This window comes from Argentina silus (assembly GCF_951799395.1).
Source record: "Argentina silus genome assembly, chromosome: 22".
NCBI lineage: Eukaryota > Metazoa > Chordata > Actinopteri > Argentiniformes > Argentinidae > Argentina > Argentina silus.
This window is the reverse complement of record NC_139676.1, coordinates 3,146,570-3,171,813: the sequence shown is the minus strand read 5'-3', so window position 1 is coordinate 3,171,813 and position 25,244 is coordinate 3,146,570. Positions and strand designations below refer to the sequence as shown.

Genomic DNA, 25,244 nt, shown 5'->3' with positions numbered 1-25,244 from the left:
ACAACAAATACATTTGTTGAAGTAAGTGAATCATCTATCCAAAGTAAGTGAAACATCTAATCATAAGACAAAGTAATCAATGTTCACACCAGGGGCCATTGGCAGTCATAATGCCAGAAGCCTTTAAAAATGTTTTATTATTATTTATTTATTTTATTAACAGGAGAGAACTTGTACAGGGGGGTAGTGGGGGTGAAGAGGTCTCAAGGGTTGGGGTTAGGGTTAGTACAGGGGGGTGTAGTGGGGGTGAAGAGGTCTTTCGGGGGGACTGTTAAGATGTAGCCTGAAGAGATGGGTTTTCAATCGACGGCGGAATTGATCACATTCCACATCAGTGGACTGTTCAGCACCTGATCAGCCAGAGGAGAATGGGTGCCGCTTGGAGTCTGGTTCCTCTCAAGGTTTCTTCCTCCCATGGAGTTTTTCCTTGCCACTGTGCCCTATGTTTTGTGTTTTTCCCCTCTGGAGAGTTTTTTGCTTGGCTTGCTTTTTTGGGGTCTATTGTTTGAATTGTATTTCTCGTTATTGTTTAGTATTGTTCTTGTTGTGAAGCACTTTGCGACATTTGTCTATGTAAAAAGTGCTTTACAAATACACTTGATTGATTGACTGATTGAGAGGCTATCAACATTTCTGAGAGCCTAGTCAGTGTCTTTTGAAAGTTTAATCCTACAGTTTACAGTCCATTTTCTAAAGGCTTCAGGTGTTATGTCGACAAGACTGTTCTCAGTACTGTACTTGGCCTATAGATGTACTTATTATCATTGGGATAATGAAACATGATGAAGATGGTGTAATACAACATCTGTGAGTGGTTTATTGTCACCAGCATTTCAGACTAAACATCTACCACTGAAATACTGGGGGAAAAGAAAAAAAAACACGCACCCACACACACCCCCACCCCTTCAGCAGGACAAAATCAGACAGCGGCAACAGCAGACTTTGTTTTCTCATAATTATTTAATCACACATACATTTACATCATGCAGTCAATCCAAAAAGGTGATATCATTAACCTCCCCTCCTCCGTCCAATCAGAGCCCTGTGTTTGTGCCCCAGTTCTCTAGGAATGATCCAGTACCTTCGTCCATCGGTGGAATCCTTTTACTGTCAATTACACATGGAGTAACTATTACACAGTAATAAAAAGTGGCTACGCTTTTCTTTAGAATCAATGCAAACAAATTAATTTGGTAAAAACACCACACCATGAACAAATGGTTGTTGTTGTTGTTTTTTTTTGTGTTTTCTCGATACACTTTTTTTCCATTTCATATCCTGTTTAAATTGATAAAGAGGCGAGTACAACCGCTGGGATGGGGTGGATAGGACACTTTGCGCTTGGAAGACCATGCCGCAAAGACCTTACTGTTCTCTTAAGGTTACACAGAGGGAAACATGATAGACACAGCGCCTTGTCCTGTCATAGTCCTGGGATACTCCTTCCCAAACTAGCCTCTAACCGACATCAGCGATCCTCACTCCTCCTTCTGGAGAGCCGCGGTACTGCAAGCGCTGGTCTCAGCTCAGCACTGACACACACCTGACTCAGCTAATCAAGGTTGTTGAAGAACAGTTGAATAGTTCGATCCAGGTGTGTTAGCACTAGGCTGGGACGAAAACCTGGACCCCCTGCGGCTCTCTCCAGGACCAGGATTGAGGATCTCTGCTAAACATTGAAAATACTGAGAAGCCAATTATGTAAACAAAGTAACTTACAAACAATTCAGTTGATCAGGGTTTGACAATGGTTTACTTTACCCCCACCCCCACCCCCCACACACACACGGAAGCAACAAGTATGGAGTGTTTTCTACCCAAGCCAATACAAAGGAAGCACAGGGGTATATTTGGAGACGGAGAAGACTTCTGAAGTGCGACTACGAATTAAATACAAAATCCTTCCAAAGACAGCAAACGTTCCATTTCATAAACAACCATGTTCGTTTGTGGCAGCAGACTATGAAAGCGAGAGGACACCCGGTTACACCTAACGATCGTTGACGAGTCACACGATGTCGGCGGTTCCATGCTGACAGCGCCACCACACAGCAGCGTCTTTTGCAAATGCTTGAGAATTTACACAACAGATAGCTACAAGGTTTGGAGAGCTCTTATAATTTATAACCCCACCCTCCCCACCACCCTACCCACATGGGAAAACATCAATGGATCAATGAAAGAGAGGAAAAAAACATTATTAAAAAAAAAAAAAAAAAAGCAATATGAGCGTTAAAAACAAAATCCTTCGCGCATGACTAGCCTTTGCTGAATCAACCAATCACCGAGACAATACTCTGGAGAGGTTCACCAGTAGACTAAACTCAACAAACCGTCCAATCCCAAGGCCCTGCTCTTCTGATTGGCTGATCAGTGGCAAGGGCGGGGCCAACCTAATTCCGACCGCCATCCAATCACATCCGATCTGCCTGTCAAGCTCGGGGGAACAGTGAAAGAGATACAGGACAATGACACTAACCCAGAGAAAAGATAAGCTGTGCACTTCTTATTCAACATCGTGGGGTAACTGTTGGCCTGAAAGCTGAGCAGAGTGAGGAGGGGGGGAAAGTATTCTTTCAAAGTGAGGCAACTGAGAAACTAGATCAAATAGTAGCGTCATCCACTAGCTTCATTGACTTCTTAAACTCCTCTTGTGATGATGATTTTGGGGGGGGGGGAGCCCGTTAATAAAGATAATAAAAACTTCCTAACAGTAAAATGTACACTTATAAAAAGGTTCCAGCCATCAGCCCATATCCTTGGTGTTTAGTTTTGAGTAGAGGACCAAGGTGGGGGTGAGAGTGGAAGAGAGACGTAGCTAGCTAGGACAGGACAACGCGTGAGCCTCAGTCTACTCTACATGTCCTCTGTGGAAAGGGTTCTACACAGAACACTGAACCCAACAGGGTCCTACATGGAACCCAAAAGGGTTCTTCAAAGGGTGCCCTTGCAGGGACAAATGAGTAACCCTTTTTTGGTATTACTGGAACTGTTATTTTGTTTTTAAAGAGCCTGTACCTGTACTCTATATGTGTTCCAAATGTGCAGATAAATAGCTTCCAGTTACACTGCATTTAAACGGCTGCAGTAAAAATAGCCTGTTAATTTACTTAACAGGTAAGATAGGATAGATAGATAGATCATTCTGGATCAGTTTCCTCATATCTTTCCTGTGTAGTTCGTCATCAGTATGCGTGTAGGTCGTCATCAGTATGCGTGTAGGTCGTCAACAGTATGTGTGTAGTTGCTTTTCCTTTCAATAAAAACAATGGCCTCCACAGGTACTCTGTTAAATAAATCTACACTGTCGTACGGCATCTCATCCCCACACACCTCTTAGGGGAAGTCTGTGCAGTGCCTTTTACGTCTGTACAACACCAGTTTCTAGTGCTCAATAATGCCGCCTAGTCGATTCAAACCTTTTATAAGAAGCTTGTAAAATCTATTCAGAGAGAGAGAGAGAGAGAGAGAGAGAGAGAGAGAGAGAGAGAGCGAGAGAGAGCGAGAGATAACACAACCAAGAGAATATTGAAATGTACAGAGATTTGTGTGGTAGAATCAACAACACACCTTTTTTTTGTTTTTCTTCTTTCAATCGCTTATTTTCTTCTCTCTCTTTTTTTTTTTTTTTTTTAAAACATGTCTTTTTAGTTTTGTTTTTTTTAAATCTTGCGACCGAACGTTCAGCTTGGCACAGTGCCGACTACTCTGAAGACAAGGATGACGAGAAGCGGTGCCACGAAACAAAGCTACGTTCACGTCATGTAGTTCATTCGCCAAGACTGCACTCTGTGTGGGCGGGTGGTGGTGGTGGTGGTGATAGTGGTGGAAGTGGTGGTTGGATGTCTTGTGTTTTTGTTTTGTAAAATTAAATTAATTTCTTTCTTTCTTTTTTTTTATATCCAGAGAGGAAAGATGAGGGTGGTTTATCTGTACAGGCCGGGATTATGTATATATTTATATTTAAAACTCCTCCCCCTTCTATAAGCCCAGCAGGGAGCTGATTCGCTGTAATGGAATGACAGGTTGTCAAGGAGATATCGGCTTCTTCTGTTCCGTGAGGATGTCCCGTCTTCAGCTGCTGAGACGAGAGGAGGAAGGGGGAGAAGGAGAGGGAGGGGGGTGAGAAGGAGAGGGAGGGGGGGGAGAAGGAGAGGGAGGGGGAGGGGAGGAGAGGGAGGGAGGGAGGGGGGAGGAGAAAAGAAGAGGAGAGGAGAAGAGGAGAGAGGGAGGGAGGGGGAGTTTTTTTTATCAATCATTATTCACTAATCTGTTTGAACTCTACCAGCCATGTGCGAGAAGTCATGCTTAAACAATGATCCAAAAATATTGACAGAAACTGAGGAAAAGTTGATATGAATTCACTGACAACTTTCACCAAAATACTGAATGAGACGATAGGGAAACATAATTAAAACTAATCAACAACCTATTCTAAACTAACTAAACACCTGGTTACAGGTGTTTCCCTCATGTTTTTGCCCATAACGCTTCTCCCAGGGGAGGCTGGTGGAGGTAGAAATCGGAGGACGGGCTCATTGTAATGCATGGCACGGAAACACGTTTGTTCTTGATACGGTTCCTCATTCCTTTCCATGCGTTACAATGAGGCCGTCCTCCGATTTCTACCTCCACCAGCCTCCTCCGGTGAGAGAGAGGGATCCTCGTAGTCGGTCCAGTGTTCACTCACTTCTTGTCGGGCTTCAGGCCCCCTCCTCCCCTGATGGCCACGGCCTGGCTGTTCTGGTAGAACCCCCCAGCGCTGCGGTTCATGTTGGGGTGGGTGGGGGACGCCACGGGGGGCTGGCCAGGACGAATGGGTTTGGCTGTGGGGCAGAGAGAGAGAGGGGGGGGGGGGTTAAAAATATAACAAACCTACCCACAAAGGTCACAACAATGTTAAAAGTTGGTGAACCAGACAATCACGTTTTGTGTGGGTGTGTGGGTGAGTGTGAGTGTAGGAGATGTGTGTGCGTGTGTGTGTATGTATGTGTGTGTGTGTGTATGTATGTGTGTGTGTGTGTGTGTGTGTGTGTATGTGTGTGTGCGTGTATGCATGTGTGTGTGCGTGTATGCATGTGTGTGTGTGTGTGTTTAGGTGTGTCTCTCTCCCCCTCTCTCCTCACCGATCTGAGCGGAGTGGCCCCTCCTGGCCATGTTCTTGGCGCGTACGGCCTCTTTGATGCGGTCCACCTCCTGTTGGTAGCGTTTGCGGTCGCGGGCGGCATTCTCTTTGGCCTCCTTCAGGGCCGACTCCAGGGCCTTGACCCGCTCGGCCGTGGCACGCAGACGCTTCTCCAGCTTAGGAAGCTCACAGCGGAGGTCTGCGTTGTCACGCACCAGCTGAGAGAGGGAGGGAGGGAGGGAGGGAGAGGGGGGGGGGGGGAGAGGCGGAGAGAGGGAGGGAGGGGGGGAGGGAGAGGCGGAGAGAGGGAGGGAGGGGGGGAGGGAAAGGCGGAGAGAGGGAGGGAGGGGGGGAGGGAGAGGCGGAGAGAGGGATAGAGACAGAGAGAGGGAGCGAGAAAGAGGAAGAGAGAAAAAGAGAGGGAGATAGAATGATAGAGAGGGAGAGAGAGACAACGAGACAGAGAGAGAGAGAGAGAGAGAGAATACAGGTTTGGTTAATTAGTCCTCCTAAAAAGGACTAGAATGTGGTTTATGTATACGTATATCGTTAGGTTTGATTGGTGCATATATACTGTTGGTCAAATCCAATCAAATCAGATTAATTGGTGTGCACCTGTTTGTGAACCTTGGTGAGCTGCTCCAGGTTGTTCTCCAGGAAGGAGATCTTCTGTTTCTGGGCGGCGCTGCCCCCGGTGTCATCAGAGTCCATCTCAGCACTCTGCAGACAGACAGACAGACAGACAGACAGACAACCCAGTCAGTCTCTCAGACAGAGAGAGGTGGCACAGCTAGACTTGTGACAACACAGTGACCCTATATCCAGTCACAGAGACACAGTCTGAAACATTGTTGACCGCCACATCGCCCTGCACAGTCTGCGGGTCATTGTGACATAATACACCAGGCCATCATTCAACAATCGACCATGAAGATGTCAAAATGGGCCAGCAGACAATGGAGGCTCTGAGGGTTAAAGGTTAAAAGGTCAAAAGGTTAAAGGTATGAATGCTGGTTGTGACCTTCTTGACCCTGGTGGCTAGGTCCTGGACGAACAGCTTCCTCAGGTTATGGAGTGTCTGGAGTTCCTTGGCCTGGAGAGGGAGGGAGGGGGGCAGGGGGGAGAGAGGGAGAGAGAGAGGAGCAGAGAGAGAGAAAGAGAGGGGGAAGGAGGGAGGGAGAGAGAGAGAGGGAGGTAGGGAGGGAGGGGGAGAGAGAGAGACGGGTGCAGAGGGGGAGAGACAGGGGGAGGTTAACATGGCCAGGGGACATGACAGCATCAGATAGAACACCCATAGAATTAGAATTCACACAACAAATAGAATTCTATTTCAGAATTCAGAACCGTTTCCAGTTGTATTGTATTGTATTCCTGAACAGTTGTGTGCTGCTGGTGCCTCACCACAGTCTCCTCCAGCCCCTTCAGGTCCTGCCTGGCCTGCTCCCTCCGGTCCTGCATCACCCTACACACACACACACACACACAACAGCATCAGCAACACACACACACACATACCCACCCACCAACAGCTTGACTCAATTTATATGGCATATCTGTCTTAAAATAGATGTAATCTCAATGAGACTAACCTGGATAAAAAAAGATTAAATAAATTGTGTGTGTGTGTGTTGCTGATGTTGGTTGTGTGTGTGTGTGTGTGTGTACGTACGTGAGCTCATGCAGCTTGCGGCTCTTCTCCTGGTCGGTGGACTTGAGTTTCTCGTGCTCCACCTTCAGACGCTCCTGCTCCAATAAGATCTTCTGGTTCAGACTGAAGAGACACAGGAACAACCAATCACAACCCAGAACACACTGTCACTAGCACAACCCTCCTATCACAACAGAGACCGTTCAATCAAAACCAAGACTCTGTGTGTGTGTGTGTGTGTGTGTGCCTCAGCCTGTGTGTGTGTCTCAGCCTGTGTGTGTGTGTGTGTGTGTGTGTGTGTGTGTGTGTGTGTGTGTCTCAGCTTGTGTGTGTGTGTGTGTGTGTGTGTGTGTGTGTGTGTGTGTGTGTGTGTGTGTGTGTGTGTCCTCTCTTACTCCTGCAGGTCGGTGATGAGCTTCTCCTTGGTGTCCAGCTCGTCTCTCAGGCTGCTGATCTGTTTGTGGTGCGTCTCCCGGTGACCCTGGATCTGCTTCTCCACTGCCTCCTGGGGTCAGAGGTCAAAGGTCAGCTCGCCCATCAATATCAGTCACACTGTATCTCTGTGTACGATGTTGGATTAACACAGAGGAATAGGCAGTGGCCAGGGGAGGCTGGTGGGGGTAGAAATCGGAGGACGGGCTCATTGTAATGCACGGAACGGAATGAGGCCGTGACAGTGAGGCCGTCCTCCGATTTCTACCTCCGCCGGGCCTCCCCCCGGAAGGGAGCGCTGTGGTACCTTGACTTCGTTGGCCGACTGGATCTCGTTCTCCTTCTCCATCGCGTGGACTTTCTCTGCAAAGAGGAAACATTTCACGCCCCCGTCACTAGGTGGCGCTAGAACAGCTACCGACACGAGAACAGCTACACATTGGGCAATCTGAGGGATTGGCAGTCACTTGCGTTGAAGCCTCAAACCATGGGAGCGTGCTTGGTGTGTTCATGAGAACCACGCAGGCTGTGACGCAGGAGGTGAACTGAGAACAGGTGTGTGTGCGCGTGTCTCTCTGTTTGACTGTTCATTTCTTCTGCCATTTCTAGACACGTGTCATTGTTTTCATTGTGTGTGTCTCTGTCTGTATACGTGTGTGTGTGTGTGTGTGTGTGTATGTGTCAGAATCTCTGTCTGTAGCTGTGTGTGCCAGTATCTCTGTCTGTAGCTGTGTGTGTGTGTGTGTGTGTGTGTGTGTGTGTGTGTGTACCCTGGGCAGAGATCTTGACCAGCTCCTCGTTGAGAGAGTCCACGTTCTCCTCCAGCAGCCTCTTCTTCTGCTCCACGTTCTGGAGGTACTCCGTCAGGGACTTGATCTTAGCCTCGTGCTGCAGGGAGGGAGGGAGGGAGAGAGAGAGAGAGAGAGAGACAGAGAGAGACAGAGAGAGAGACAGAGAGAGACAGAGACAGAGAGAGACGGTATGAGGAAGAGTCCAGACTGTCATGTACAAGCTCCTCATTGAAACAGGTTGGTTAGGAGGTCTGTGTGTGTCTGCGTCTGCGTCTGCGTGTTCCGTACCTGTGAGATGCGTAGCTGGCAGGCGGCCAGCTCCTTGTCGTTCTCGTCCAGGGTCTTGTTGCTCTCCGCCTGGCTGCTCTCCAGCTGCTTGCAGCGCTTCACCATGGTCTTCACCTCCGACTTCATCTTGCTGATGTACAGACGGGCCACCGTGAACTCCTCGTCGATCAGACCGCTGCCCTCGTGTTGCTACAAGGGGAAGGAGGGGAGGGGAGGGGGGGGGGTGGAGGAGGAGAGAGAGGGTAAGGTAGTGTTATCATTCATGTCAGGTCCACAGGAAGTAGACGTGACCATTTCCTGGTAGTTTCCCTGTGCGTGTAGGGGTGAGGTCAGGTATTGGTCAGGTGAGGTCAGGTATTGGTCAGGTGAGGTCAGGTGAGGTCAGGTATTGGTCAGGTGAGGTCAGGTAAGGTCAGGTGAGGTCAGGTATTGGTCAGGTGAGGTCAGGTATTGGTCAGGTGAGGTCAGGTATTGGTCAGGTATTGGTCAGGTGAGGTCAGGTAAGGTCAGGTATTGGTCAGGTGAGGTCAGGTGACTCTGTAGAGGTGTGGTCAGGTATTGGTCAGGTGAGTTCAGGTGGTCAGGTGTTGGTCAGGTGTGGCTGCTCACCTTGATGTCGTTGCTGCCCACAGCGATGCCAATCTCCGCCAGGTCCTTGAGCAACGATGACATCATCTCTGTCACCCTCTTCTTCTGGTGGTTGGTCATCTCCTTCAGCTTCTGCAGCTCTGAGTCAATGGACGACAAGACGCTCTGGGAGGGAGGGAGGGAGGGAGGGAGGGAGGGAGGGAGGGAGAGAGGGAGGGAAAGGAAAGGAAAGGAGGGGAGAGAGAAACGAAATGTCAGAAATGTACAAACAAAAACAAGTTCCACAGATGTATGTATGACAGACAGATGTAGAGGTCAAGGTTTGACATGCAGAACCTCATAAAAAAAGATATCATTTAACTTTGATATATAATTGTGATAAATAATCAAAAATCCTCAATGTCAGATTCAAGAAGAGTATCATCATGCTAAGACACACAGAGAAAGGTCATGGATGCAGCTGTGTGTGTGTGTGTGTGTGTGTGTGTGTGTGTGTGTGTGTGTGTGTGTGTGTGTGTGTGTGTGTGTGTGACGCAGAGAAAGGTCATTCAAAGGTTTGTCTTAATGGGTACAGCCGAGGGTGTGTGTGTGTGTGTGTACGTGTGTGTGTGTGTGTGTGTGTGAGAGACACACAGAGAAAGGTCATTCAAATGTTTGTCTTCATGGGTGCAGCCGAGTGTGTGTGTGTATCCATGTGTGTGTATATGTGTGTGTGCGCCACACAGAGAAAGGTCATTCAAATGTTTGTCTTCATGATTGCAGCCAAGTGTGTGTGTGTATCTGTGTGTGTAGTGTGTGTGTGTGTGTGTGTGTGTGTGTGTGTGTGTATCCGTGTGTGTGTGTGTGTGTATCCGTGTGTGTGTGTGTGTGTGTGTCTTCCAGTAAACGTCTCTGTCTCCCCCCGTCTCACCGATTTCTGGTTGAGCTCCTCGCTGAGCGTCTCAAAGTCCTTGGTCTTGTCCTCCACCTCCTGGCTCTTCTGGTCGTAGTTGACGGCCAGCTCCTCCAGGGCCTGCAGCACCTCCTTCACCTCCTCCTTCGAGGCCTCGTTCTCGGCCTGCAGCCGGTTCAGCTCCCCCTGGAGGTTCTCGTGGTCGCGACGCGACGACCCTAGCAGCTAGGGAGAGACGGATAAGGCGTAGGTGAAGAGTTCGCGCACACACACACACAAAAACAATGACACATCTCAAGCAGCAGCATTCTGACTGTAACCAGAGCCACCCTGACAACTGATCCTGCACAGTGACAGGAGATCTGTTATATAACACATCGAAACAAACACAAACACAAATAATTTTTTTGTCAATATTTCCTATTGTTTTATTATGTCCCATGCACCAACCTCACCAAGTCAACTTCCTGTATGTGCAAATACACTTGGCCAAATAAAAGAATTCTGATTCTGATTCTGAATTCTGATCGGAGGTCATCACAGGGTGAGACGGCTATTCCTGTCTGAGTAGACTAGCAGACTGAGTGTTGGCTGGAGTACTAGTGGATCTGGGGCTCTGGGATGGCTCTTGGCTATTGGCTGGGTCTCCTATAAAACCATAGACTTGTTTCCTCTAAACATACCCCCTGCCCCCGTGGGAAAAATCACTGCCCATCACCCAAAACAACAGATGGTCTGGACCAAGGACGAAGTAGATAAAACTGGATGTTCTGCTCTGAAAAAGTTTGTTATGCCTTCCGGCTTGAACGTCCCTTCTCCTTTATCTGGACCCAACGTGTGCGTGTGTGTGTGTGTGTGTGTGTGTGTGTGTGCGTACTCACCTCCTCCTGGTCCAGCATCTGTTGCTTCAGCTTCTCAGCCAGCTGGCTCTGCTGGTTGATCTCATCATCCTGGACAGAGAGACACACAACTTGATTAACATTTAAATAAAGAACAGGGAGACATGCAACTTTATTAACATTTCAATAGGGAGGGTTAGGGTTAGGGAACAGGGAGGGATTATCATTCAAACTGTACTGCATCAACAGTTGGCATCGGGGGGTCTGGTGGCACTTCTACCATTCTAGTCGAGGGCAGCTTTTTGAGGAGTCTACCACACACACACACACACACACACACACACACACACACCTTATCATCCAGCTGTTTGTAGAGCTTGGCCACCTCCGCCTCACACTTGCCCTTCTCGGCGTCCGTCAGACGGACCCCCGGGACGTTGGGCGTGGAGGCAGGCTTGTCGTTGGGGACGTTGTCCAGGGCCAGCACCTCGGCGTTGGCCTTCTCCTTGTCAAACTGCTCCTCCACCGGCACACTCTCACCTGCAGGGGGCAGTGTGGACACACAGGCACATCACACATCACCGGACAGGCAAACACTACGCAGGCACAGAACAGGTTGGTTTACAGAGCTGATTTACTGTGTGTGTGTGTGTGTGTGTGTGTGTGTGTGTGTGTGTGTGTGCGTGCGTGTGTGAGTCTGTGCGTGTACGTACTCCTGGCGAGAGGGTATGGGAGTAATATATATGATGAATATTTGTATGAACTGGGGGACAAAGGAGAGATGGAAGTGGAGTCTTTTCACTCTGTCATGGTCTCCAGTGAAGGAAGCCACTCAGCTGAGATGAGACCATTACTGAGATGAAGTGTTGAACCTGTTGAACCTGTGTTGTGTTTATCTGACAGAGTAGCGTGTTGTGTATATCTGACAGGGTAGTGTGTTGTGTATATCTGACAGGGTAGTGTGTTGTGTTTATCTGACAGAGTAGCGTGTTGTGTATATCTGACAGGGTAGTGTGTTGTGTTTATCTGACAGAGTAGCGTGTTGTGTATATCTGACAGGGTAGTGTGTTGTGTTTATCTGACAGGGAAGTGTGTTGTGCATGGAATGGAACCATGGAGGATGCAGCCCTCGCTGATCGGTAGATGCTAAGTGGGATCCCCTGGGACGACCCTACCCTCAACCCTAACCCCTACCTAACACTTACCCTAACCCCTACCTAATCTGAACCTTACCCTAACCCCTACCTAACACTTACCCTAACCATAACCTCTACCTAACTCTGAACCTTACCATAACCCCTACCTAACACTTACCCTAACCCCTACCTAATCTGAACCTTACCCTAACCCCTACCTAACACTTACCCTAACCATAACCTCTACCTAACTCTGAACCTTACCATAACCCCTACCTAACTGAACCTTACCCAAACCCTACCTAACTCTGAACCTTACCCTAAGCCCAACCTAACTCTGAACCTTACCCTAACCTCTACCTAACTGAACCTTACCCAAACCCTACCTAACTGAACCTTACCCTAACCTCTACCTAACTGAACCTTACCCTAACCTCTACCTAACTGAACCTTACCCTAACCTCTACCTAACTGAACCTTACCCTAACCTCTACCTAACTGAACCTTACCCTAAGCCCAACCTAACTGAACCTTACCCTAACCTCTACCTAACTGAACCTTACCCTAAGCCCTAAGCCTCACCGTTCCTCCAGCGGTTCAGCTCGTTCTCCAGCCAGGTGACGGTGTTCCTCAGGGTCTTGTTCTTCTCCTTCTCTCTTTCATACTTCTTCTTCCACTGCTCTGCTGTCAGCTCCACATTCACACACACCGTGTTCTTGATGGTCTTCGCCCTGGACAGAGAGACACACACACACACACACACACACACACAACCAAACCATTACCATTTCCTCCCTTCTACCTTTTTTAACTTTGGTTTGTTCTCTAAAGCTGGGTACAGGTACAACAGCAGAGACGAAACTGCCCATTTTACAACGTTGTGATAAAACGCGGCGACTCTGATCACAACTGTAGAAAATGATCTGGCGAACTCGCCAAATTTCCCTCAGGAAGCGACATTTCTTTGCTAACGTTAGCTAAGTCATCCAACAAAGCAAGAAAGCAAATGATAACAAGCTAACTGTCAACAGAATTACTGTGACAGCTCGGTGTCGTCTTAAGACTGAAAGCTATGATTTGACACGTTGAATCTCGGAGACGTCGACAGGAGACCTTCTAAAAACTGGGTAGTTCAGGGGTCAGTTTCACAAAAGCTTCGTAGCGAAGGTAGTACTTTATCTCTTTTGAAAACCCAGGCCCATATCTCTCCCTAGACCCACAAAGTTATTAATTTAACACATTTTATTATGTGTGTGCGGAATATTGACCTGTAAACATTGATTTTACAATGGTTACTCTCTAGGGGCTTTGCGGCTGGGTTGTGGGGAGAAATTAAGTACTGCTTCAGCCAAGAAGTTGTCAGTAAACCGACCCCCTGATCAATAAAACAGCATTCTAAAACCTCAAAAACCACCACGTCTCATCCAGCTTCAAGTATCTGTTCACTGTGAATTCCCTTTGATTGTCTATTGCCTTGTAAATATAAAAATGTAATAAAAATGGAGGTCATAAAAAAAACAACGCCTTTCACGCATGGAAAGGCTTTACGAGTCACCACCTGGTGAAAGTCTCATCATAAAAGCTTATAGTTATGAGCCCGGAGCAGGTGTTCCAAACAATGTCAGAGCTCAGCTAAGAATAGTGTTTTCAATTGACTGTTTTATTTTAAATCAATGTGTTACCCTTTCTGTTAATGGACTCAAAGCCCTAGAAGAGCCTCTTTGAAGAGGTAATAAACCATGGCATTGATTATTGTGACACAGTGGTTCCGTCTTCACTCCGGAGATAATTATAAATAAATCAAGAAATAAACAAACTATTCACAGAAAGGATCACTACCTAATCGTAAAGGCTTAGTCGTTATGAATGGGCCCTTCAAAAACGAGACAATAGAGCCCAAGGGTTTTAATCTGATCAATAATCCAAATATAAAAAAATGGGTTCAAACCACTAAACTAGCCATTCTGTATATCTGACAGGGTAGTGTGTTGTGTTTATCTGACAGGGTAGTGTGTTGTGTTTATCTGACAGGGTAGTGTGTTGTGTTTATCTGACAGGGTAGTGTGTTGTGTTTATCTGACAGGGTAGCGTGTTGTGTATATCTGACAGGGTAGTGTGTTGTGTTTATCTGACAGGGTAGTGTGTTGTGTTTATCTGACAGGGTAGTGTGTTGTGTTTATCTGACAGAGTAGCGTGTTGTGTATATCTGACAGGGTAGTGTGTTGTGTTTATCTGACAGGGTAGTGTGTTGTGTTTATCTGACAGGGTAGTGTGTTGTGTATATCTGACAGGGTAGTGTGTTGTGTTTATCTGACAGGGTAGTGTGTTGTGTTTATCTGACAGGGTAGTGTGTTGTGTTTATCTGACAGGGTAGTGTGTTGTGTTTATCTGACAGGGTAGTGTGTTGTGTTTATCTGACAGGGTAGCGTGTTGTGTATATCTGACAGGGTAGTGTGTTGTGTTTATCTGACAGGGTAGTGTGTTGTGTTTATCTGACAAGGTAGTGTGTTGTGTTTATCTGACAGGGTAGCGTGTTGTGCCGACGGGGGTCCGTTGAGAACCAGGGGTCGTGACCTCACCTCTGTCCGAACATGAGGGTAGACTTGGTCTCGCACTCGTTGTAGGAGGAGGGGGAGCAACAGATGACGATGGTGGTCCGACAGTTACCCCCCAGGGAGTCCTGCAGGATACGGGTCATCTTGCTGTCACGGTACGGGATGTAGTTCTGGAGGACAGAGAGGAGATGCGACGGAGATGTTAGGACAGAGACAATCTCCCAAAACCTTCAAAAACATACCATCTCCCTGTTAACAATCCATTTTAACCCCTCTGATGTGCTTTGGGTCTCCTACAAACATTTCTCTGGGTCATGAGCCGGTCCCCAAATCACCTCCAAAACATGTTTCGACCTCCAACTTGTTTCCTTTAAGCATACCCCCTATCCCGTGGGAAATTCATTGCCCATCACCCAAAACAACAGACCAGTCTGCACCAAAGGACAAAGTCGATAAACCCGGGTGTTCTGCTCTGAAAAAAGTGAGTTACGCCTTTCCGATTACAGAGAGGTCTGGAGAGGACACGTAACAGAGGGTGAGAGACGGATATAGAGGGGGGATCTTCTCGTGCGCTGCGTTTGTGGTCGTAACGCGCTTTTAGAAATAACGTCCGATTCGATTTGACTCACAGATCCTTCGGCCAGGGCCGAGATGACGTTCCCCAGCGACGACAGAGACTTGTTGATGTTCTTGGCCTCGTCCAGCACGGCTCCCTCCGCTCCGGTTTTACTGACCTGAGGACAGAGAGGCCGCGGAGGGGCGCTGGTTAGAGGGACTGGAGGGACCAGAGCACAGACGGAGACACGCTGGCTTTGACTACTGAGTTTGACTGGGAAGAGAGATTTGGAAAAGAGTCAGAGGGATAAAAGGGAAGTGGGAGAGAGAGAGAGAGAAAGAGAGAGAGATGTGTATTTGGATTCTGTGTTTGTTCTTTGTTTCTATTCATGTGTGAGCAGCAGCAGCAGCAGCAGCAGCAGCACTATTAACAGCCCAAGATAAACTTCCCTACGGCGGTGGTGATAAGTTGATCTTATCTTAGAGAGAGATAGAGAGAGAGAGAGAGAGAGAGAGAGAGAGAGAGAGAGAGAGAGAGACCGAGTAGCAGAGACAAAGGACAGGGTGCGACAGGGGGGGTGACATCTTGAAGGCTCTTGTGGTCACACCAGGAACAAGGACGCGAGGGCAAATAAGGGCGTGTTACCTTTTCACTTCCTGCCAGGTCGACGAGGTACAGCTTGCCGCTGAGTTTGTGCTCCGTGGCGGTGTTCTCCTGCTTGACGTTGATCTGGAAGATACTGTGACTTCTGGAGCTGTGCTCGTTCATGTCTAAGATAGACAGGACAAAAGCACACATCAGGAACCGACTCTGGGCAGTTATGATAACACACAGAAACGGGCACACATGACGTATACGCACGCGCACGCACGGAGACACACGCAGAGACACATGGACGTACGTACACACACAGACACACACACACACAGCGTGTACAACAATGAAGTGGGTCTCTTACTTGTAACTGCTACATGTCTGTTAGATTTGCCTTCATCGATGGTGTCCATCACCTCCTCAGGACTGCACACGAACCTCTCCGTGCATCCCTGGGGACCAATCAGAACAGAGGATGGGTTAACGAGACACTGGGGCATCTTCACACTAAGAGATATCTATTTTGATTTTCAATATGGATCCTAACTGTGTGTGGGACAGGTTGAGGAGCAGGTCAAAAGATATGTCCATTTCATGATGATGGTAGACTTAAACGACCCCTCAGAACCCATCTTTTTAAACTACTTGTCTTGTTGTTTTTATTGACTGTGCTTTTCTTTTACTTTTTAATTGTTTATCTATGCTTGTTCTCTCTATGAGATGGAGTGTCTGAGTACTGAGAAAAGCGCTATACAAAATAAATACATTATTATATTATTATTATTATTATTATTAGTCTCTAGCCATCCAGCTAATGCCTGATGTCTGGAAAAAAAAGAATCACGTTTTTTAGAACTTAGAGAAGGGAAAGAAACAATATTTAGAGGAGGGTCTTCTAGAGACAGACACCTCTCCCAACCAATCACAGGTTTGGGTAGGCGGGGTTCCGAATGAAATGGAGGAATCAGGGGAGGCGGCTCAGAGGAATAACGACAGCAGGATTTCCTTTGTGCGCACGTCCGTCCCCCCTTCCGTGTAGAGGACACGGAAGCCAATCACTGAGTAGACGGTTAGCCGGGAGCATATGTGATTGGTGGGAGACGATGGTAGACTCACCTTGACGTAGGGGACTCTGTTCTTGTCCTCGTGCACCGACAGGTTGGTCTTGGACACTGGAGAGGAGAGGAGAAGAAAGGGAAAGAGAGAGAGAGAGAGAGAGAGAAAGAGAGAGAGAGAAAGGTAAGAGAAACATTAGGAGACATGGTCAATAACACTCTAGGGCCTTGGTTAAATATTCTCACAATACATCCTTCCTCCCTCTCTTCCTTGAATAAACCCATGATCTAACATGATTGGTGGAAGCAATGCAGTGGAAAGGTGGCTTTGACCAATCCAATCATGGAGGTCAGTGCTTGCATCAACGAAGGGAGAAAGGAAGGATGTATTCTGAAAGTATTGGAACAGTGCCTAAGACCAGTTCTCCCTCCCTCTCTCTCTCTCTCCAGCACAAACACTCTAACACACTAACAACAAGGGTGGTTTATATGTCGTCCTAAATCTAGATTCAACTGTTCATTCTGTGTACCATTGGTGTGAAATCTAACCCTCAATCTGGGTGAGAAACATTTACATAACGGTTTTAGCTTGAGAGGATGACGAGCAGATACAGCGTGTTTGTTTCCGTATCACAGACATTCTTTCTTTTCAGTCCAAACATTGGAGCCAGCCCATTAATTGCCGTATCAGTCATCAGTAACATTTGCAGCAGGACTGACCTCCGCCCTCTTCCTGTTTCTAACGCTGCGTTTCGTTAACGAGCTCCGCCGATTGTGATGCAAACGAGCCAATTATCCACTCCCTGGTTACCGCTCAGAGCCAGGATGAGAGAACCACTGTTCATCTGTTTGTTCTACTGATGGAGGTAGACATCAGAGGAAGGGCTCGTTGTAATAGACGGAACGGAATAAGGAACGGCATCAAAACATGCGTTTGAAGACATTCTTCCATTCCATTCCGTGTATTATAATGAGCCCCCCGTCCTCTGATGTCTACCTCCACTGCTGTCCTCCATCACTGGGATACTTACCATCCAGAAGGTCCCGAATCTTGTCCAAGTAAATTTCAAAATATGAAACCTGGGGGGGGGGGGAAAAAGGTCAAAAATCTCATTAGCGGGCATCCAACTGAGTGGACACATCTTTAAAAGTTTAAAAAATATGCAGGGAGTTTCTGGGCGTCTTTGAACGAGGCCACAAAGTTAGCAAATAGGCTAGCCAATTGAGAGGAGATGTTTTTAATTGGGAATGAAAAGGGTAAACAGGTTGTGATGAATGTATATATATACACTCACGGAGCACTTTATTAGGAACACTATACTAATACTGGGTTAGGGCCTCCCTTCGCTCTCAAAACAGCCTCAAATCGTCGTGGCATTGATTCCACAAGATGTTGGAAACATTCCTTTGAGATTCTGGTCCATGATGACATCACGCAATTCCTGCAGATTTTTTCAGGTGCACTTGAACTGATGCCACTGAAGAACACTGAACTCAATGTCATGTTCATGAAACCAGTTTGAGATGACTTTTGCTTTGTGACATGGTGCATTATCATGCTGGAAGTAGCCTTTAGAAGATGAGTAAATTGTGGCCATGAAGGGAAGCAACAATACTCAAATAGGCTGTGGCATTCAAGCGATGATTGATTGGTATTAACGGGCCCAAAGTGTGCCAAGAAAACATTCCCCACATCATTACACCACCTCCACCATGAGAAGGTGTACAGGTGTTCCTAATAACGTGCTCGGTGAGTGTAGAACCTGTGACCTCTCATCCTATCTTGAAAGGCGCTATATAAATAAAGTCTGATTTGATTTGATATAGAACTCAGAAGTGACCTCTCAACCTACCTTAATGTGGAACTCCAGGTTCTCGTCCATGGAGTAGATGTAGTTGAAGATGTCCTGCACGATCCTAGGGATGATGCCCATCCCATCTGTGTCATGGAGGTTACCCTGGCGACAGACAGGAACCAAAACATTAGCATACCAGTGGGGCGGGGGGGGGGGATTTCTTGAAAGGGTAAATAAGTTATTTTGGAGTTTGGAACACATTTTCTAGCAAAACAACATTTTAATACTACTACAACAACAACAACAACAACCTCACCTCCATTGTGTGTGTTTTGCCAGATGAAGTCTGTCCATATGCAAATATTGTCCCGTTGTACCCCTCCAAAACATCTGTAAGGGAGCAGACAGACTGTCACTGCAAAGTCTTTTCTCCTCCATATCAACTTTCTCTTTTCACTTCACTTCCTACATCCTGGTCCTGACACAGAATAAGCTAAAATGGTGGAGAAAACTGGTTTGTCCATCGATACAGGTTCGTGGACAAAGCCTTGGCCTAGTACAGTGGTCCTCAATCCTGGTCCTGGAGAGAGCCACAGAGGGGGCCACTCCAGGTTTTCGCTATCACAGCTGATGAAACTCATCAACTGATCTTCAAAAACTTGATTAGCTGAGTCAGGTGTGTCAGTGCTGAGCAGGAGCACAAAGCCTGCAGTACTGCAGCTCTCCACCAGGACCAGGAATGAGGATCACTGGCCTAGTAGGTTTGTCCGTGAGTGTAGAGGTAGAAATTAGAGGACGGGCTCATTGTAATGCATGGAATGAGAGTTTGATACCATTGCTCATTCCCTTCCATGCATTACAATGAGCCCGTCCTCCGATTTCTACCTCCACCAGCCTCCCCTGGTGTCCATGGATATCAACCAAAATGTATAGTATTCTTCATGAATGCCAAGAGGAGAGAGCTCACCTTTGACGATCTTCTGGGCGCAGGCGTTGTAGACCTGCTCTTGTGTCGTGTTGGACTGGAAGACTCGGTCAAACTGGAACGGTTTGCCCTGGGGGGGAGGGAGAGGGATGGAGAGGAGGGAGGGAGGGAGGGAGGGAGGGAGCAAACATGGACATTAGAAAATCATAATTTTGACTGACAAGTGAAGTACCATCAACAAATAGCACTCAAATAGACCGCTGCTTATATTCCTTTGTCCTCTTGAAAGCAAACACTCAGCAGACACAAGGGAAAAACTGTGCAAATGTACGCACGCACACACACGCACACATTTAATGAGACGCCCCACAGATCGGCAATTGGTCTGTCTGTTTGAAAACCTCATTCTCCCTGAAAACTGTCCTTCTGTCCCACCGTGGGGTAGACCTGTCCGTGATTGGCCAGAGCTGGGGTAGACCTGTCTGTGTGGCCTCCCACCAGTAATTATCAGCCAACACCTGTGTGAATAAGTAAAGGCCCCTCCCCCACTAGGGAAAAGTACGGTGACACACTACAGTCTCCACTTACTGTCGCTGTGGAGATGACAACACACCTCTGTCTGACCATCAATTCCTGTTTCTGCCTCCATCCTGTCATCTATCTATCTATTCTCATCTATCTAACCTGTCTGTCTGTCTCTCATCTATCTGTCTACCAACCTATAGGTTACATTGTCTATGCAGCAGCAGCAGCACTGACAAACCGAAGAACAGGCTAATCTAACAGTTGACGTAATACACTAAAGGGTGGGTCCAACTCCAGGTGCTTCTTCTGTGGAGCTCCTATCAGCCCCGGGCAAGGTGTGTCCCAAGACCGACCGTGGCCAGCATGACTCAGGTTTTTCACCACGCAGTCCAAGAGCCACTCAGGAGCTCCACTGGTGATATCCTAGAGGCTGGTGGGAGGTAGAAGTCGTGGGACGGATTCATTGTAATGCATAGAACGGAATTAGGAATGGTATCAAACACTACGTGTTTCTACCTCCGCCAGCTTCCCCTGGGCTCTAGCCAGAACACCAGGCACGTCCATCTACTGTACCGGACCAGCATCAGCTGATCACACTGGTTAGTCACATGACACTGTGGCATCAGGACACGGCGAGCGACAACCCAGCCAGACAGACTGCCACTGGGGCAGAGGGCACAGTCCAGGACAGCTCATCAGGTCAAGTCTTTCACTAACAGTAACTGGTGTACAACTCAAGGTCAGTGTTGTAAGTCGCTTTGAATAAAAGGCGTCTGCTAAATGTCCAAAATGTAAATGTCAAAGTTCACATGATTCACAAAGACAGTGGCCTAGTTTGTTTTGTGACACTACATTCTGGGTTGAAGCTCCTGAGCAAAAGGATAACAACCACCTTAATACCCTGCTTCACATCATAGTGTGGAAATATTGCTCTCTCTCTCTCTTTTTTCTATTTCCTTCTCTTTCCTCTCCCTCATCCCTGTCTTCTTCCTCTCTCATCTTCTCCCTCCACCCCCCCCCCTCACCACAACTGAAACCTAAAAGTAGCACAACCAAGCTCCAGCCAGCCAGCCAGCCCGCCCGCCTCCCAGTCCCAGACAGATAGATGTGACTGACAGCATTGGTCTAGTGAGGCTGATGTGATCTCGAGAGCCAGACTTCCCAGACCTCCCAGCCCTAGCCCCAGCCCTAGCCCCAGCCCAGCCCCAGCCCTAGCCCCAGCCTAGTGGATGTAAATAGAGATGTTGTGACAGCACAATAGCCCTGGGAGGCTGAAGTGATCTCTACCCAGGTCTCTGAGTCCCAGCCCCAGCCCCAACCCCAACCCCAGCCCCAGCCCCAGCCCCAGCCCCAGCCTAGTGTATTTAATGGGCGATGTGACAGCAGCATAGCCAGATATACCCTGGCCCTGGGAGGCTGACGTTATCTCTCCCTGCACGAGGTACACAGCAGTAATGGAACCATGAATAATTCACCCATGCATTCGCTATTCTAGTCAACTAACTGCTCTCTCTCTCTCCCTCCTTCCCTTACTCTCTCACGCTCTCTGCCTCTCATCTGGAAGAGACTTCTTCTCTCTCTCTACCTGGTACAATGCGAGGCTGGGACTGGGGAGGGTCTCTATTCTTACAGAAGCATAGCTGATGAGTAAGTCTGGTTTACTGCTGATGAGTAAGTCTGGTTTACTGCAGTCACATGATTAGAGAGAAAGGTCAGAGAGCCCATGCCAGGCCTGGATTGTTCCATCAGATAGACACAACTATTAGTCAGTGAGTAAGCCACCCTAGATAGCTCTAGCTAAGTGCATCTGCAAAAACACTTGCATAATAATAATCACCAGCCCACTCCACCCCAGCCCACCCTGAGGAATCGCACAGCACCAGTCACCATCTCTGATTGGTGGAACAGCTGGTTGCCAGGAGAAAGACAGGGGGATTACCCCCCCGGGGGATAGGGCCAGAGCTGGTTAGACTGTTGGTACAGTATTCACCACAACAACAACAACAACAACCACCACCACCACAACAACAACTAGCAGTAGAGATGGTTGACCAGGGGATAGGGCCAGAGCTGCTTAGACTGTTGGTACAGTTATCACAACAACAACAACAACAACAACAACCACCACCACCACCACCACCACCACAACAACAACTAGCAGTAGAGATGGTTGACCAGGGGACAGGGCCAGAGCTGGGTGTGCTGGTAGGGCCTAGTGGAACAACAACAACAACAACAGCAGCAGTAGTAGTAGTAGTTAGTGGCAGAGCTGGTTAAACTATGGGTACAGACAGTACTGTAGTTAACTGGTTAGGCCTAGTGGCAGTGGTACAGTACTGTAATTAACTGGGTTATCAACAACAACAACAGCAACAACAACAACAGTAGATAGGGCCAGTGCTGTGTGTGCTGGTTAAGCCAACACTGCTGGTTATGGCTGGCTACTGTACTGCAGTTATTTATCACAACCACAACAACAACAACAACAGAGAGGCCTGGGCCAGTGCTGTGTGTTGGCTAGCTGATGGCTACAGTATCAGCTAGCCAATGGCTATGTTACTATCTGTATCAGCTAGCCAATGGCTACAGTACTGTCTGTATCAGCTAGCCAATGGCTATATTACTATCTGTATCAGCTAGCCAATGGCCACAGTACTGTCTGTATCAGCTAGCCAATGGCTACAGTACTGTCTGTATCAGCTAGCCAATGGCCACAGTACTGTCTGTATCAGCTAGCCAATGGCTACAGTACTGTCTGTATCAGCTAGCCAATGGCTACAGTACTGTCTGTATCTCAACAGCAGCAGCAGGAGGAGAGGTACGAGGCCCAGGTCTGCAGATGGAGAGACTTTCACTTGACAGAGAAGTGCTGGGAAAGTTCTACACCTGGCTACACTTTCATTACCTCAAACGGTTGGTTCGGGTTAACAAGACAGACATAGGCCTACCCTGGGCTAGTAGCTAGTTCCATTATGCCAGCTCAGATCCACCAGCTGAACCAATAATAGCCCTATTGACTGCAGGTCTGCATCAGGGGAGGCTGGCGGAGGCAGGAATCGGAGGACGGGCTCATTGTAATGCATGGAATGGAATTTCTGCCACCACTGGCCTACATCATCTCCACAGTCCCTGATGACAACTACAATGGCCAGTGGCGTCAACTAGAGAATGTACATTCCTATGCCCATGAATGACACAATCATTCCCCTTCAGCCATTAAATCTAGGCCACTACCAACATGTGCTGTAGTAGTATCCACTACCAAGATCCAGTCACAAAATAGACACACAATGGCGCCTTTGACGAGAAACAAAAACACTAGCCTGTGTTGAATGGAAGAAATTAGCCTGAAACTAGCTGGGGGTTTGGAGGCACAACAAGTTACTGTCCATCAGCTTCCTGTTCATTGGCCTCCTAGTTAAAAGCTTTATGGACTATTTTTTCAATTTAAGTGTGGCGTGTTCCAAGAAAGGCATCAAAGTCCAAGACAAACAGGAGGATTTCATGAAGAGGAAATATAATGTTTAACCATCTTTTTGATGACTAGGCTGGCCTGGATGTACTGTAAACCTCAGGGGGACGCCTGGATCATTTCATTCAGGCTGACATGTTGAAATATGCCTTTTCCCTTTGTGCAGTAAAATCTCTGCTTGACAAGTGAAAACGGGAGTTTCATACATCACTGTGTATTCCAGTGCATCACTTTCTTTTGTCATAATAAAAAGCGCCTATTCTATCGTCCTTATCGGGTGTCAAGGGTCTGCATTACAAGACCACTAATTAGGCCAACGAAAACAAACACTACAGCATAGTGCCTTTCTCCAACTCCACTTACCAGTGTAAACAGATATGAACAGGGACAATAGGGTCTAATGCAAGTGCACTTACAGGAGGAAATGTATGTCAATAAACCCTACCCTGCCCTACAAAGTCACTGCGCACTGATCTGTTGACATGCTTTTGAAAACATATACACTGAACTAACTTATTTGGCTAGCAAGGCAACAACGATCTAAAAAATCGATGTATATAGGGGCTAAGTCAACTGAAAGACCATTGCTTGGGTGTTGTGTTATCCACAAATTATTCGATGTGGCGCACCGGCAGGCTGTAGTTCAGAGTTGTTTTTTTCTCTGGTGAAGACAACGTATCCACAAACAACATGATAGCCTGAGAGACAAACGAGTTGATAAAGACACAGAGGCCAATGTGAGCTGCACCATCTTTGCTGCTGCTGGGTGTAGGCTAGCTAGCAATGCAAAGCCTGCTGTATACACCGTGGCCCTACCCGAACTAAAAGCCAGGCAGGGAAGGTAATCTGACAGTTTTGGCTGGCCTTGCCAATTTCCAAACATCAACATCCTGCTACCTATAGAATACAGCGTCAAGAAACTCCCAACAAGTATTTCGGAGTGCACTGCCTGTCACTGTCAGAAATTGGCAGTTGGTTTAATGACGTTTAGATATTTAACAAATGCAATTCTCATCTGATTATTTGCACATTCTAGTTGACGTTGACGACACATAGCCAGCTAGCCAAAGCCGTTCTGTAGTTAGCTAATGTTGCTAACGTAGCTAGCTGTCAACTTGGCTGGCATCGTTGAATGACAGCTAGCTGACGGCTAGCAGCTAGTTGGCCATATGTGACACGGCAAGATGACACTTCATGGCGACGACAGAGTTGCTTTGCCACACCGTGAGAAGCTAGCTTAGCTAATTGTTAGCCAAAGTGTTCGCCCTGACTCCTGTCCTGGCCGAGCGGCGATAATGTGGCCGGCTAGTAGCGCTGGCTGATGTGGGTGGACAGGTCAGCACAGAAGTTAGCAGTGGCTAGCTGGCTAACTAGCTAATGACACTACCCCGATCACAAATGGCGCAGCGCAGACAGTCACAGAGGGCACTCCTTCGCAAACACAGACATGCGTCAAATAAACTTACCCCGATGACCACATTGTCTTCCCCTTGAAACTTGGCGACGTATTTGTCCCCTCTGTTCACCTCTGAACCGTTCAAGGGTCTGAAACGGCACATCACTTTGATTGTGCACTCCGCCGGTACGTCGGCCATCTTCCACGATTTACGGATGAAAACTCACAATAAAATCAAAATAGATCCCGGTTGTAGAGGCGGCCGTGGGGCAGAAAGGGGACGCCCAGCCCCTCTGTCCCACTCTGAACCTAGAAAGGGCTACACCTCCGTTAGATTTTCAACAATAAATGCCTATTTTCTTCTACTGCTAAAATCACTTCCTCTCCAATATGGAAGCCATGATGCCGGTGGATCACTGGCTTGCTCACCCCCTCTCGGCTGTGTGTGCAGGTCTCGAATGCCCAATGACGTAACCCTTCATCCTCCGTTGTCAACACACCCACGGTGAAGAACACAGTTTCTGCAAGTTCATACAGTATCATGGAAATCATCAATTTACAATTGATATCGCAAAATGGTCATTATTCATGTGTTATGCTTCAAGAAGTAAGGACCGATTTCTCAGGT

The 25,244-nt window shown here is 47.6% G+C and overlaps 1 protein-coding gene across 2 annotated transcripts; it reads right to left on the bottom strand.

Annotated features, from left to right (window-relative positions):
• Positions 1–944: 944 nt before the first annotated feature.
• Positions 945–25,042, bottom strand: LOC310821620 (kinesin-1 heavy chain). Of its 2 annotated transcripts, none has more exons than XM_083693724.1 (26): positions 24,687–25,042; positions 19,266–19,353; positions 18,615–18,688; positions 18,356–18,460; positions 17,534–17,582; positions 16,564–16,619; positions 15,812–15,899; positions 15,499–15,623; positions 14,927–15,031; positions 14,322–14,467; positions 12,325–12,473; positions 10,959–11,146; positions 10,649–10,717; positions 9,786–9,992; positions 8,897–9,040; positions 8,288–8,476; positions 7,979–8,096; positions 7,516–7,571; positions 7,172–7,281; positions 6,798–6,899; positions 6,530–6,590; positions 6,150–6,221; positions 5,744–5,848; positions 5,130–5,346; positions 4,694–4,829; positions 945–4,084 (listed from the first exon to the last, which is right to left on the bottom strand). In XM_083693724.1, the coding sequence occupies exons 1-26, from the start codon at positions 24,813–24,815 to the stop codon at positions 4,078–4,080; spliced, it is 2,895 nt and encodes a 964-aa protein (XP_083549850.1). In that variant the 5' UTR covers positions 24,816–25,042; the 3' UTR covers positions 945–4,077. The 2 variants fall into 2 exon arrangements, with proteins under 2 accessions (XP_083549850.1, XP_083549851.1); XM_083693725.1 differs by having other exon boundaries at positions 945–4,081.
• Positions 25,043–25,244: the final 202 nt, after the last annotated feature.